Here is a 14195-nt window from a genome sequence, read left to right as displayed (position 1 = left end):
CCTGACTTCCTGGGACACACAAGGAGAAAGACAGAGGCTGTGTTGGAAAGGGAAAAGGCTACATGAAGGGGGTGGAATCTTGAGGCGTAGACAGGGTGGGTGGTGATTGGTAGGTTGCATGGAATTTAGAGGCCAAAGAGAAAAGGCCAAGAATAGGATGGAATGAATAACTTGAACATACTTTGGGATTTATAAGAGGAGAATGGAGTGAAAAATGGTGATAGAAGGAAATGAAAAGATTTAAGAAATAGAAGAAATTACAAAAGAGGATGAGAAGAATAAAAGGCAAGGTAACAAGAAGAGTTGACAGTTAATCAGGACAATTTGGGCAGAACAGTAGGGTGGCTGAGGGGTACAGATCAGGACTTAGAAGGATGACACAGGTGAGCAGGTAGGACAGCAGCCTGTGAGACAGTGGGGCCAGAACAAGCCAGGAATGTCAGGATGGCGAAGTGGCAGGACAAGGAGTATAAATGACAGGGTAAAACTGGACTGTGGATATAAGAGGGGGGGCCACGGCAGATACAGAGAACAGAGATGAAAGGAGGCCCCCACGTGCAGATGGCTGGACGGGAAAGGGGTATGAGAACATTGTGAAAGGGGGAGGGGACTAGGAGGCCAAGTAAAATCATGGGAGAAAAAAATCAGGTCCCACCCTGCACTTATGCAGTAGGTACGGTGAGGCTCTAAGTCAGGTAGTTATAGACAGAGGTAGTAATCATGGAGTTGAAGGCTAGGGAATGAGGTCAGGAGACAGTAGAGATTCTAGAGAGGCAATATATCAACAGTACAGATTCAGAGTCAGATAAATGGGACTCTGAACTCTGGCTCTTTCACTTACTGTGTGCATGCTTTTGGACAAGTTACTTAACTTCTACGCCTCAGTTCCCTCCTCTGAAAGATGGTAATAATATTCATACCCAATTCACGAAGTTGTTGTAAAAACTAAAATCACTATATAAAGCATTTAGAACAGCCTCTAACATACAGTGAGCGCTTAGTAAACAGAATCTAATATTATTATTCTTAGAGAAGGAGAAGGTAGGATCAGTCCCCAGATAAACGGAACGCTATTAAGCCAGAAAGGATTATAAATACGTGTGGAGTGATAGCTATGCTAGTGGTCAGGGAACACTATGAAGCAGTGTGGGGACAACAGGGAATGATAAGGATAGAATGGAGGATAAACCAAGATGAAAAAATGGTGATAAGGCAGGGGTCATGTTGGGGTACAGGGACAGAAGATGAGAATAGAAGAAAGGCGTGAAGAGGAGGGGAAACATGGGATGTGGACCTCGATGGGGGTAGGGGTCCAGTTAGCATGGGGGGCAGGACAAGGAGGTAACCAGAGATGTGCGATGGACAACTTATGAGCAGGGTGAAGTAACACCATCGGAAAGGCCTAAATGGGGGGAGAGGGAGGGCCTAGAACAGGAGCAATAAACTGAGGTGTGGAGACGAGGTCTGGATGCGGGGATGAGACAGCAGATAGGCGTAGGTGGCAAGATCAGGCCCGAGCTTGCAGGCCAGCAGGGGCCGTAGAGGAGGCCCGCATCGCCACAGGAACGGGCTTGTGGGGCGGGGTGAGGATGGAGAGGCGCGGTCGGAAGAGGCTGACTGGTCCGAGCGAATCTCAGCAAGACCTGGCTCCTGTCGTCAGCCCCACGGAGAGTGGGCAAGGGACCGGGGAGGGAACGAGGCAGGGACCGGGTCGGCGCAGAACTCTCCTCTCACCTCCCACCGCCCGGCTCGGCCCTCGCTGGTACACAGCGATGGTCCCGCCGCGCTGGTCCCGCCGTCCTGGCCCCGCCGCGCTGGTCCCGCCGTCCTGGCCCCGCCGTCCTGGCCCCGCCGTCCTGATCCCGCCGTCCTGGCCCCGCCGTCCTGACCCCGCCGTCCTCGCCCCGCCTCCTCAGCAGCTCCCTTCCGGGTCACGTCGCGAGTGCACGCACGGCCGGGCGGCTACGGGTCCCACCGCGGCCCACAGCCGAGCGCGGCCGCAGCGCGCAAGCGGAGCATGCGTAGTACTCGGGGCCTGCTGCGCTGGGGGCGAGCTGCCCGGGGAGGGGTGAGTGGGGGGCTGCCCGCGGAGCCCGGGGTAGTGGTCACGTTGCTCCTTTCTCAGCAGCCGTAGGCAGCCCTTTCCATCCAATATCAACTTTGAGGCCCTCCCTTCCCTTCACTAGGTCTGCCTTCCTCATCCCCCACTGAAACTCACACTCCCACCCTAGGGCTTTCCTCTTATTTTGCACTAGGTCACGTGGCCCTGAGTTTCCCAAACCCGATGCTTTGGATTGGTTGCGTCACTTTTCCTATTAATTAAAATTGCTCCTCTCTGTGTTGACCTAAGCACCTAGCACAGCTGGGGCCAAAGATAAAGGCCCGAGCCCCCCGCCCCCGGAAATGTTCCTCAAGTCTAATCCTAGAATTTCAACAGCCCAAAGCACCCCTTAGCATTTCATCAAACAGCCAGGCTTGCTTCTCAGAGCAGCAACTTTTGGGGTTTGATTCATGTTCACACCTCCCTCCCTCCAATATGGGAAAACAAAGGCAAAGACTCCACAGTCTGTGCACAAAAATGATACATTTATTGAAAGAGTATTTTTTCTTAATACAAAAGAAAGCTCTGTACATAGGACTGTGACCATGTCCACTATTCCTGGGTCAGCATCCCAGGGAAGTAGAAACCACTAACATACACACCCCACATTCACACACACACATTCACTCAGGCACACACACACACCCCAGAGCCACCAAGGAAGGGAAACACCAAGGGTCGCTGCACATATAAATGCCACCTCATCCCTGACGCACACATGTTCTCCCAAGGCCACGCTCACACAACACACACTATAAGCACTTTGCCTGATTCACTCACTGGGTCTGTCTTTTGTGGGAAGGAGAGGAGGAATTCATCAAGGTCTCCTCCCCTGGGTGGGAGGGGGGAGTGAGTGAGTGATGGTGGAGTGAAAACAAGAGCAGAGAAAAGGGGCTGGGCAGTTACAGACCTGAGTCCCAAGCTCCCCCACTCTCTAGCCCCTGATTTGCCATGCCCCAATCTTGTAAGCCACCCATAAGCCCCCAGCTACCTCCAGGAGAAAGCCAGAAAGATGACTTCCATCTTGGCACCCCAAACTGGGGCAAGACAGCAACGGGGGTTAGAGGTTCGGAGGTTCTCAAACATGTCGGCAAATCATCCCCTTGATAGCTAGGCTGTGCGTAAAAATGTCCCCCACCCCTTCACCTAATCACAGAAGCAGGCTTGTTCCTACTGAAGGCAGTCCTAAGGGGTTAATAAAACTCCACTCCACCGCTGCCCTGTTCTGAAAAAGCTCCCTCTCTGGATACAGGTGGTAAAGGTAGGCTCTGACACAGGGTAAAAGACCCTCCCCCTATGTTGGCCCACCCTCAAGGTCTACCCCAAAGCAGGTAGAGGGGGTGGGGCACGGCCCCTGTACAAATTACATAAATACTGAGGTTACACTTAGAAAAATAAAGTCATTTTCTTCAAGGCTTTTTGTCTTAATTTTAAAAAGTTACAGTAGCTGCTCACTCCCTGGGAGAGCTGCCATTTCTGGCTCCCCTATCCCCACACTCAGCCCAAGAGCTGCTCCCATTTCTTCTGCCCCCCCATTCCTGCCTTCCGCCCCCTCCCAGACCCCACCCTGCTCACTGCAACTTGGGCCCTAGGCAGCTGCAGGCCTGGGGGCACACAAGGCTGCAATGCCCATGCGTGTGGCACAAATGAAGTCGGTTGCCTCTGACACCCTCCCACCCCCATCCCCACATTTGGTCTCCCTTTTCCCTCTCCCTAGCAACAGCCCTGAAGGACAAAAAGAGGCCCAGAGCTGTGGGTCACCCTCCCCACCCCGTTGGGGCATGGCCTGAGGGCCCCTCCCCCGGTTTTCTCCTGGAAACAACCCAGGACGGGGCGATCCCAGCATCTCCCCCACACACTGGCGGGCCCCAAGCTCATGGGGCGGCTCTGTCCCCAGAAGCCCAGCCAGCTCCAGGGAGCCCCAGGGCTCCCCAGGGAAGGGGAGCTTGGGCAGGGAGGGGGACGAGAAAAACGCCATAAAAAAAAGTTAAATATTTTAAAAATATATATTTATAGATTTGTTTTCACTTCGTCTCCTCAAATAAAAAGTTCAAAATCAACTTTAAGTAAAGCAGCTGGGAGGAGGGGGGGAAGACAGGGGGAGAGGGAACACCGGTGGTTCCCTCCAACCCAGTAGCCCCCGGAGTTCCGAGGGGAGCGGCAGGGCAGGGCAGGTCACCCCAGGAATCTGCTCCGTGCACAGGCCCCGCTACTCAGGAGCTGCAAGGGCCATGGGCACGGGCAAGTCTTGAGGGAAGAAGCCCCATCTCCCCAGCTGGCTCCCTGAGGGGCAGGGTTAGGGCTCTTTTGACCCAGCCTGTGGCAGACGCAGAGCTGACGTGGGGTCAGCAAGGAGGCTGGGGAGAGGACCCCGACTGCTTCCTCAGGGGGACACAGTGCCTCGTCCCACAGAGACCTGTGTGTGGGAGGGGGAGCACGGTCCCATTGGGTAAGCTAATACTCATGGCAAACACGGAGCCAAGCTGGCAAGGGGAGTCTGAGGAGGCAGGACAGCCCCACCATCAACAGAGATGGGAGGTGGAGCTAGAAGGAGGGGAGGGTGAGGGAGGATGGGGTGGAGGGCAGGCTGGCCCATTTCTTTGGCTGGAGTGAGAGGGCTCAGTCCTGTGGCTGCCCACTGCTCCTCCCCGCCTCCCTCCTGCGGCCCGTCAACATGTGTGTAAAGAAAACGTGAAAAGGCAACAATAAATAAGTGGTGCCGTCCCTTGGGCCATCTGTCCAGGGCGGCAGGGCGGATCAGTCACTCTTGGTGCTGTGGGTGGCATCCAGGTTCACCACCTGTAATTCGGTGAGGTTGCTGCTGCTCCCGGCCTGCTGCCCTATCACAGCCATCTGGAGGGAAGGGGATGTGTGAGGAGGAGGTAGGGGGCTGGAACTGACCAGCCAGCTCAGGCTGCCCCCTGCTCACCTGCCTGCCTGCCCACCACACAGGCCTGACCAGGAAAATACATAGGCCTCTCGGCTAAGGATCTTGGCTTGGACCACCCAGTAATGGAATCCCTGAGGTCAAGATAAAGAAGGGGCTGGCTGACTGGGGTGAAAGGTGCCCCTACCTACCTGGTGAAGCTGAACTGCAGAAACAGGGATCTGCACTGTCCCAGATGGCGCTGTCAGGAACACCTGGGGGACACCACCTGCATTAAAAAGCCACAGGAGAAACTCAAATCACTTGCTCAAGAGAAACTTCCAGATCTTGGAGGTGTGGTGATAAATGCACAAGTGACTGGGTGAGTCTCAGATGTAAGTGCCCAAAGGTAAGCGTCCAAATGTGTCTAAGTATGTATGTGGGTGTGGGTGTTCAAGTGTGCATGAGTGTCCAAGTGGACAGCCTGGGTGGAGTGTGTGTGCAAGCATCTGTGTGTATAAATGTGTAGGTATATGTGTGAGCACCTGGCTTGGGTATGTGTGAGTGTGTGCATCTGAGTTGGGGGAGGCATTTGAATGTGTGTGTGTGTGTGTGTGTGTGTGTGTGTGTGTGTGTAAGGGAGGAAATGGCCCTCCTTTCGGCAGCCCTGCCCCCCCCAAACTCACCTTGCTCCTGGACCTGGCTGTGGGACACCTGCATGGTGGATGGTGCCTGGGAGAAGGCATTGAGCACGGTGAGGCTGCCATCAGCCAGGCCCGAGGTGGGTGCATACATCACTGCATGGGGGCTGGGGTACATCATGTGGCCTCCCACAGTTGTGGGCACAGATGACGTCATGATGGTGGCGGGCAACGTCACTGGCAAACACAGACACACGTCAGGGAGGTCGGCACTGGTCTATATTAACATCCCTCATCCCACCCCCAGGAACTCCAGGCCTCCGGAGCCCTCTTGCCATTTCCCAGGTCAAAAGCTAGATAAACTTGTTCCTCAGTTCCCTGTCATCAACTAAGACTATCCTTATTTTTTCTTGAACACAACACCAACCTTTAAGTGTATCCTATCACATCGTTCTATTCCATTATCTATCTGCTCTGTTCCAAGACCCCAAGGCCCTGGGAAAAACAAAGATTACAATGACTGACCCAACCCAAGGAAACTCAGATACTCTTCTTTTAGAGAGAGAGCTCCCTCATCCCATTTTTCACTTGTTCTCACTCCTCTTCCCTCTTCCTCAACATGTGGCTAACAGATTCAGCTTTTAAATAAGCACTTCTCCAATGTTAATGTGCATACAGTGACCAGGGGAACTTGTTAAAAATGTGGATTCTGATTCAGTAGGTTTGGGGTGAGGCTAAAGAGTCTGCATTTCTATCAAGCTCCCAGGTGATGCTGTGATACTGGTCCTCCTTCCACAGACCAAACTTCGTGTAACAGGTTGTAAATAACTTAAAGTACTCAAAAGTACTTTTATTTTGAAAGTGTCTCATCATTTCTGAAATGACTAGAGACACAGAGGGGAATTATGGTTACTCAAAACCTAGGACACCCTCCCACAAGGAGACAACTACTCTAGAAGTCCTTCCTGGTAATTGAGCAAACGTGTGTCTTTGGGCAAGTAACTTCTCCTTTCTGGGCCTCAGGCTTCTCACCTAAGGAGTGTAGCTTCAATGGTCCCTAATTTCTTCCTGAAATCCACAGCCCTACTGCAGGGCAGGAGTCAAAACCCAACCACCCTCACCTGACTTTCTCATAAGGATTAGGGTAAGGGTTAACCCAAAAGCCTCAGTCTCCACATTAAGAAATTCTCTGACCTTAGTTATGGGATGGATACTGCTGGGCACCTGCTGCTAGGCCTCATGAAGGAGGCAGAGCAGGGAGGTGACAGAGCTTCGAGCTATACCTGTCCCGCTGGAGGAGGTCTGCGTGAGGTCTGTGCTGCTGTCGCGAGAGGGAGACGCTTGCTGTGGGGCCTGGTGCACCTGAATGGCCTGCACTGGGACCTGCTGGGCCACTGCCCCACCTATGAGACACAGAGACTTACTCGTGCTCTGTCCTACCCAGCCACCACCTGCACCAAGCACCCTCAAACACCCCCAGGCCCAAGGTCTGGCATTCTATCCCCGATTCCCATCACTATCTTTCCTGGGAGCCAAAGAGGCCCTTCATGACCAGAATCTTGTCTCCAGGGGCTTCCACACTCTGCTCTTGCCCTTCCCTCCTCCTCCTGCCCTAGGCCCTGACTCTACCCTCTTCGGTTGACACAGGAGCAGGCACTGACCCATCAAGGACATGATCTGCTTTCCAGTCAAGGTAGGGAAGTGGTAGAATGTCTGCTGTCCTTGTGGCGATGGAGGCACAGGGCTGGGCTTGCTAGACAAGGCCAGAGCATATGGTTGAAACTTACTGACAAGAATAGTTCAAGTCCCAGTGGGGAGGGACCCAGTGCCTACCAATGGGACATAAGAGGCTCCTCTCAGGCTCTGGCCCCTGTTCACCCTCCTTCTGAGCGAGGAAAGTCATTCTCCTTGGGCCAGCCCTAAACCCACTCTTAGCATGCTGAGTTTGCCCCTTGTGACTCACCAGGCATCAGGGTGAAGCTGGTAGGCAGCTGCATGAGGCCCCCAGAGGAAACAGGGCCGCTGCCTGTACTCTTCAGCACAGTCCCGTTGGCACTGCTGACAGCACTGGGGCTGACGCTAGCAGACACTGGTGCCAGGTAGTTGGTGATGGGAAAGGAGGGGCCGCTGCTGACTTGCATGGTGGTAGAGGTGCTGGGTGCTGTCTGGATGGTGGAGGTGGTACCCGGCAGGTTGGTGACAGTAAAGGCCGGTTTCAGTGTATCCTACACCCAGAGTAAAGATGGAGTGGTGAGCCTCTACCAGACCCTGCCCCTTCAAGAAACTGTGTGGACTGACAGCCCAGAATGGAACCAGTGTGCTTGCGTTCAAATCCCAAGTCCACCATTTACCTGCAGCCTGACTCTTAGACAAGTTATTGAGCTGCTGAGCTTTTTTCTTTAGTCTTCTGTCTGTAAAAGAAGGATAATACCTACCCCATAGGTGTTGTGAAGATTAAATAGGTTAACATATGTAAAACACTTAGAATAGTGCCTGGCTCATAAAAAAAGCAGTATTTGCTGCTCTTATAATGATGACAATGATAATGTCACCTGAGGTCTGTTCCCAGCTCTGGCAATGATAACCTGTGTGACCCTTGGAAAACCTCTTCTTTCTGAGCTTCAGTTTTCTTCTTCTGTAAACATGAGGGGGCTGGGCTACTATGTCATCCTTAAAAGGGTCCTTCCAGATCTGAATTGCCAGGCTTCTGAATAGGGACCGACAGTTTTTCAGGGAATTTAGGGTTTGAGAGCGATCTTGGGGGTTTGGCAATGAAGCACCAAAAGAATTTATTCATTCAGCAAAATTTCATGGGAATAAATTAGCCCTACTGCTAAAAGAGTGGGGAGCCTAGAGCACTGACTCTCCCCTCAGGGAGGCTTTGTTTTTAGAAGAGGAAGGAGGAAGCCACGAGCTGAGAACCAGGCCCAGAGAACTGAGGGGGCTCCGATACTGGAGCTGGATCAGCGCGGGATGTTTGCGAAGCAGTGGAGCTCGAAGCCCCTGATTGGTGGAGGCGTTGCTAAGGCAAACAGTGCCGCTTCCTCCGACTGGCCAGTTAGTGAAGGGCCACCCAGAAGGTGGGGCTCCCCAGAGCAGCAAGAGCGGAAGCTCCGCCCCCTCTCCTTACCGGGAAAAGGAAGGGGGAGGCGCAACCCCGGCCGGCATCCCTAGCAGCCGGGCGAATACACTCCCTAACGTGCGCAGACCCGGACATCCTGAAGAGGCAGGCGGCTGGCTAGTAAGGTAGTCTCCAGCCTAGTCAGCCAGCCTGCCTGCTGACAGTGCTGGCTTCCCAAGACCCTGGAACCGATGAGCACTCCCTTCCTACTCCCCGGCCACCCAGCCGGCCAGGAGGGCAGGGCTAAGCGACGCCCCCGCCCCCAGCAGGGAGACAGCTGGCGGGAGGAATGCAAGGGCCCTGCCAGGCAGGCGGGCTGCAGGCGGGAGGCCGGCGTGGAGCCGGAGCCGGCCTTATATGGGCACGGAGGCCGCCCGCTTATCTAGGGGGCCGGCCTCCTGTCAGGATAGAGAGGATGGACACCTGTACCCGAAGATGCGGGGCACTAACCCGGCACCACTCCACATCAGTAGGCACCTATCCACCTGTCCTGGGCGAGGGAGAGAGACCCCTTCCCCTCTCTGCCAGTCAAGTCCCTCCCCTTCCTTCCCCTCAGACAGGGGACCCAAACACACCTTGGTCTCCCCACTGCTGTCGGACTCCGACACCTGGTAGGTGAGATCTGTTTCTTCAAAGCCCGTGGCACTCATTCTCTGGTCTGTGGTGGGGTCTGAGCGGGGTGGAGAGTCTGGCGAGTTGAGGCAGGTCTGAATCAGTGCCTTGCCAGTCTCACTGGTGATCATGGGCTGCAGTTTGCGGGTGGCAAAGGTATACACATGGCCTGTCTCACTGGCCACCAGCAACAGCACCTGTGTCCCTGTCAGCGTGGACAGCTCATAGGCCTGGGGGTAGGGGGGGAGATGGGTAGGTCAGCAAAACTTTTAATCTCGACCTTCCTTGGGTAGTGGGAAAGAGAGGGAAGTACACAGTGATCTCAAGCCCCCACTCCCATAATTACCTTCCTCTCCAGTGACTCTATAGGGTCTTATCTGAAGGATATCTGAAGGTGAGCTGAAGAGTAGAAAAACCCCATGCTTCTCTTTTGAGGAACAGCCTCACTGACCTGCAGATACCCCAAGCAAATAGCCACAGCTCCCGGTGACAGAACATATAACACCTCAGCAGACACGGAGGGGCCCAGGTAGCTGCTCCAAACTACAGCTTGGTGCCCAGAGCCTCACGAAGAGATGGCTCCCACTACCTCCTCACCATCACAGGGACCAGGATGAAGTCGCTACTACACTGGAAGTCACATAGATGTTAGGGATAAGGGGCCACCTAAGCTCTAAAATGTCCCATGTTTCTTCCCAGAAACTGCACAGGCACTAACCTGTTGCCATTTTGTCCTGCTCTATAATACTCTGCTCCCCCTTTTCTCTTTCTTTGTCTTGACTCAACAGTGTCTGGAGTGAGGGGAGATAGCAGCTAGATTAGCAGCTACTACCCTGCCATAAACCCAGGAAGGGGGCCTTCACAGACCTTCAAGGATGGCCCCATAGGTAGCATCCTCACTCCCAACAAAGTTCCACAACCCACTGGAAGCAGCCTTGGTTTCTATATGGGATAAATATAAACCAGCCAATGTTCCCAGAGTTCTAGCTTCTTGTTTCCCAGTTCCTCTGCTTTCATCCCTTCCCATATCTTCTATACCCCAAGACAACTCCTTTCCTCATCCTTTTCACTGGATAATCAACTAGAAGAGGAGGCATTTCTAGGTACCTCTGCAAACCTTCTCCCCAAACTCCGTGCACAGATTTTTCCCTAGGGCTGGAAATCCCACTTGTTCCAAGGACAAATGGTTCTGAAGCCTGTCCTGCAGGGAGTGTGCCGGCTTCCAGTGGATGCACGGAAGACACATGGCCATCTCAGGACTTGGTTTCTGATGCTCAGGGTAGCATCAGTTCTCCTGCCCTGCTCCCTTACCTGGGGCCCTTGAGCCCCATTCGGTCATCAGCCCTGCCGATCCTTCCAGCCAGCACTACTCTAGTGATGCCCACCTTCCTCCCACACATGTTCGCTCATTGTTGTTATGCAGCTCCAACCTCCTCACCCCCATACCTTCTCTTCTCCCTGCTTTTCCGGCGCCTTCCCCCCAACACCAGAGCGCACTGGACCTACTGACCCCCGGGTCTCATTAACCACCTCCCGGGCAGCCCCGCAGCCTCCCATTACCACTCCTCACTCCTCCGCTCTACGAGGGCCCCGTTCCTCTCTGGCGCCCGTCACTCCCACCTCGGCGCCTTTCCTCTCTTTTCCGGACGTTCCCGGCATCTCCCCTCTCCCCACATTTCCCTGGCGGCCCCTCCCCTTTCACCCTCCTGGGGCAACAGCCATCCCCTCCCACACACCTCCTGCGGACTCGCCGCCTCTCACCTCCGCCTCGGCTCTGCCTCCTTCCCGGGCTCCCCTTGCGCGTACCCACCCTCCCGGTCTCCCGTGGCCGGCCAGCCTCCCGGCCCGGTACCTTCTTCATGATGCCCGTCTTCCTCTTGCTGAAGGTCGTGTAGCGCCGCAGCTTGTTGTCGATGAACTCCATCTTGATCTTCACGCGGCCCCGAGTCTTCTTACCCGGCTTGGCCCCGCTCACTGCGCCGCTCACCGGCCCGTAGCCCCCGGTGGCCGCTGCCGCCGCCTCGGGCCCACCGACCACCACGCCGAGCTCCATCTCGCTCAGGCTCCGCTTCAGGCCGCGCCGCTCTGCGCCCAGCTCCTCCTCCTCGCCCGACTCCGAGTCACCCTCGCTGCCGCTGTAGAGGGCCCCCGCGGTGGGCGCCGGGGTGGTTGTCGCTGCTGCTGCAGCCTCCCGCTCAAGGCGGCCCGGGCCGAGCCCCGCGCCGTTACCGGGGACCCGGCCCCCGTTAGCCCCGCGAGTCCCGCCGCCGCCTCCACCGCCTGGCCGCCCCGTCGGGGTCCGATTCAGGCTGCCCCCCAGGGCCGAGCCCCGGCCCAGCGCCGCCGCGGCCCCAGCTTGGCTCGGTAACATGGCGCTCAAAGTAGGAGGGCGGACGGGCAGTCAGCGAGGAATCGGAGCCGCCGCCGCCGCCATCGGCTTCCCGGCTCAACCCGGCGCTCCCGCTGCTGCTTAGTGCCGCTATCGCTGCCGCCGCTGCCGCTGCGAACCCGGGGCCCCTGCACGCCCGGGCCGACCTGGGCCCTCACTTTCCTGCCCCTGTGGCCCGGGTTGCCCCAGGCCGTGCGGAGCGCCCCCTGTCCGTACGCTAGGGCGGCGCGCCCGGCGGCCGTCAGCGTCCCCCGGGGGGCAGGGGCTGCTGGCCGCGGCCGAGACGGCGGGTGGAGGGGGCCGGGACCACGCGCTGGTGGCGAGGGATCCCCCGACCCTTCCCCCCATATAAAGAGATACAATGTTTCCTTTTATGGCGAGGCCGCTCCTTATATGGTGAGCCCCTGCACCCCCGCCCCATTGGTCCGCGGTTCCAGCACCTCCGCTCCCCATTGGCCCACAGGGAGCGCTTATTTGCATAGACATACCGAACTCGGTGCTGTCATCAGGCGTCAGACGGCAACTCCGAAAGGGGAGGAGCCGACGCCTCTTAAAGGAACAGGAGAGGAGGTACGACTCCGCCCCCCTGACCAGAGAATGGTAGAGAGAATTGGGAGGAACCTGCGGTAGGGGAAGCCTGGAAGAGCACTCGAGCGCAGTCTTGCGGAAGAGAGGGAGCGGTACTGGGAACCCGGTGCTGGAAGGGCTGGAAGCTAACACTGGGATAGTCCCTGAGTGGATTGTGCGGATTGTAGTAAATGATATGCAGCCCAAATTCCCAGGGACTGCAGGGATTAGAGCATTTCCCCACGCCTTCCCGAGGGAGTCAACGTTACTGGCGGAGCAAAGGGGGCTTGGTCCCCTCTGTCTACACTCTTCGCCTTGCGGCCTCTCTGCTCCACCGCTTCCCCTCCCCACCACCACCACTTCCTTTCCCTTTCCCTCTCTTTTCAAGGCGACGACACTTTCCCACCAGGCCGGCTCCCCGGTCCTCATTCATCATTCTCTATACTGGTTTTGGGGGGGGGGGGGCGGGGATCTTTGGCAGACGTACATCTGGAAAAGACCGGGGGAGACAGTCGGCCTCCCGGTCCCCAATGGGGGCAGGGAGGAGAGATGATGATCTGTAAAGACTTCCAGCTGCGGCCTGGGCTGGGGGAGGGGGTGGTCGCGGGGATAAAGCCCACCTCTCAACTAGTGCAAAGGCCTGGGAAAAAGTGTAGCCGGACAGAAAGTTTAAGCAAGCAAGCAAGTGCATGCGTCACACACACACACACACACACACACACACACACACACACACACACACACACACACACACACACACACACACACGCCCTTCTCTTGAAAGCCAAGAAAAGCCCACAGGAGGAAAAAAAAAAAGAGTGGAGTGCTGCAAAACCCAGGTTCAGGGTCTGGGTCTGGTTCTTAGCTCCAAGGCAGTGAAAATAGCTTGAGCTTTACTATTACAGAAATTATTAAAATCTGGAAGCTGCCTCTTCCTAGCCCTGTGCCTGGAAACAAGTTTTTGACCTCTCCAAACTCCACATTACTCATTGTCGGTAGGAGGTCCTTAAAAAGATTAGATGAGATATAGATTAAAGTGCAGTGGTGGTCTAAGTAAGTGGTTAGGGAGTTAATCACCTTGTCCCTAGGATAAACAGCCTCTTGTGTTTAAGGGGATGGCATAGGGTGATGATTCCTGCCTTAAAAATTGCTATGAAGATTAAATAAAGCAGTCAGTTGTGAATAAAGTGGTAATGATAGTGAAATCAATTTAGTATACTGCAACCAGCATTTAAATTAATAAAGTAATGGGTCTCACCAAAAAAAGAGACAAGAGTAAATATTGTTGCATAAAACTTTTCTTTGCATTATTTTTAGTTTGAACCATAAAAAATTGCCATTTTATAGGTCAAGAGGGTAGGATACTGTCAGTTTCATATGACTCAATGTGTGTGTACTGGATGACAACGTCAACTGCATTTCTTACTGTGAATCGCAATCCAAAGACTGAAAAATACTGAAATAAAGTATGTTCAAGTGATTTGTGAGATATCATGTGTGTATATATACATACATATACACATACATACTAAAAACATGGCTTGTTCATCAAACCCCTAAATACAGGAATTAAGAGCCCTCCTCTCCCCCCTTTCCCAATAGTTTTTTAAAGAGTTTTTTTTTTTTTTCTCTTTTCCTAATTTACTCTGCACAACAGGTAGTTAAACATATGGAATGTGTTAGCTCAAGAGGAAGAACAGGTCAAATAGATAAATAGGTTCCAGACGGGCTTCAGGGGCCACAAATGTTTGCTTGGGATTTGTCTAAGCCGCACAGTCAAAATCACAGCCGTTGGGGTTCATTCTTGCCTGGCTTCTAAAGATTTTTCCATTTGAAAAACCTACTTTAGACACGCAGGGTGGACAGCCCTAAGCGGTGGCACTCCACTCAGCAGAGAA

At 54.6% G+C, this 14195-nt stretch overlaps 1 protein-coding gene across 2 annotated transcripts; it reads right to left on the bottom strand.

Moving 5' to 3' along the window:
• Positions 1-4747: 4747 nt before the first annotated feature.
• On the bottom strand, positions 4748-11712 carry SRF (serum response factor; the record flags this gene model as incomplete). 2 transcript variants are annotated; one of them, XM_079713398.1, is made up of 8 exons in its annotated part: positions 4748-4954; positions 5180-5256; positions 5654-5845; positions 6892-7011; positions 7572-7833; positions 9305-9571; positions 10209-10283; positions 11194-11712. In XM_079713398.1, the coding sequence occupies 8 exons, from the start codon at positions 11710-11712 to the stop codon at positions 4859-4861; spliced, it is 1608 nt and encodes a 535-aa protein (XP_079569524.1). In that variant the 3' UTR covers positions 4748-4858. The 2 variants fall into 2 exon arrangements, with proteins under 2 accessions (XP_079569524.1, XP_079569525.1); XM_079713399.1 differs by lacking the exon at positions 10209-10283.
• Positions 11713-14195: the final 2483 nt, after the last annotated feature.

Source organism: Hyperoodon ampullatus, assembly GCF_949752795.1.
Source record: "Hyperoodon ampullatus genome assembly, chromosome: 10".
NCBI lineage: Eukaryota > Metazoa > Chordata > Mammalia > Artiodactyla > Ziphiidae > Hyperoodon > Hyperoodon ampullatus.
The sequence above is the reverse complement of the archived record's forward strand: the minus strand, read 5'-3'. Positions and strand labels throughout refer to the sequence as shown.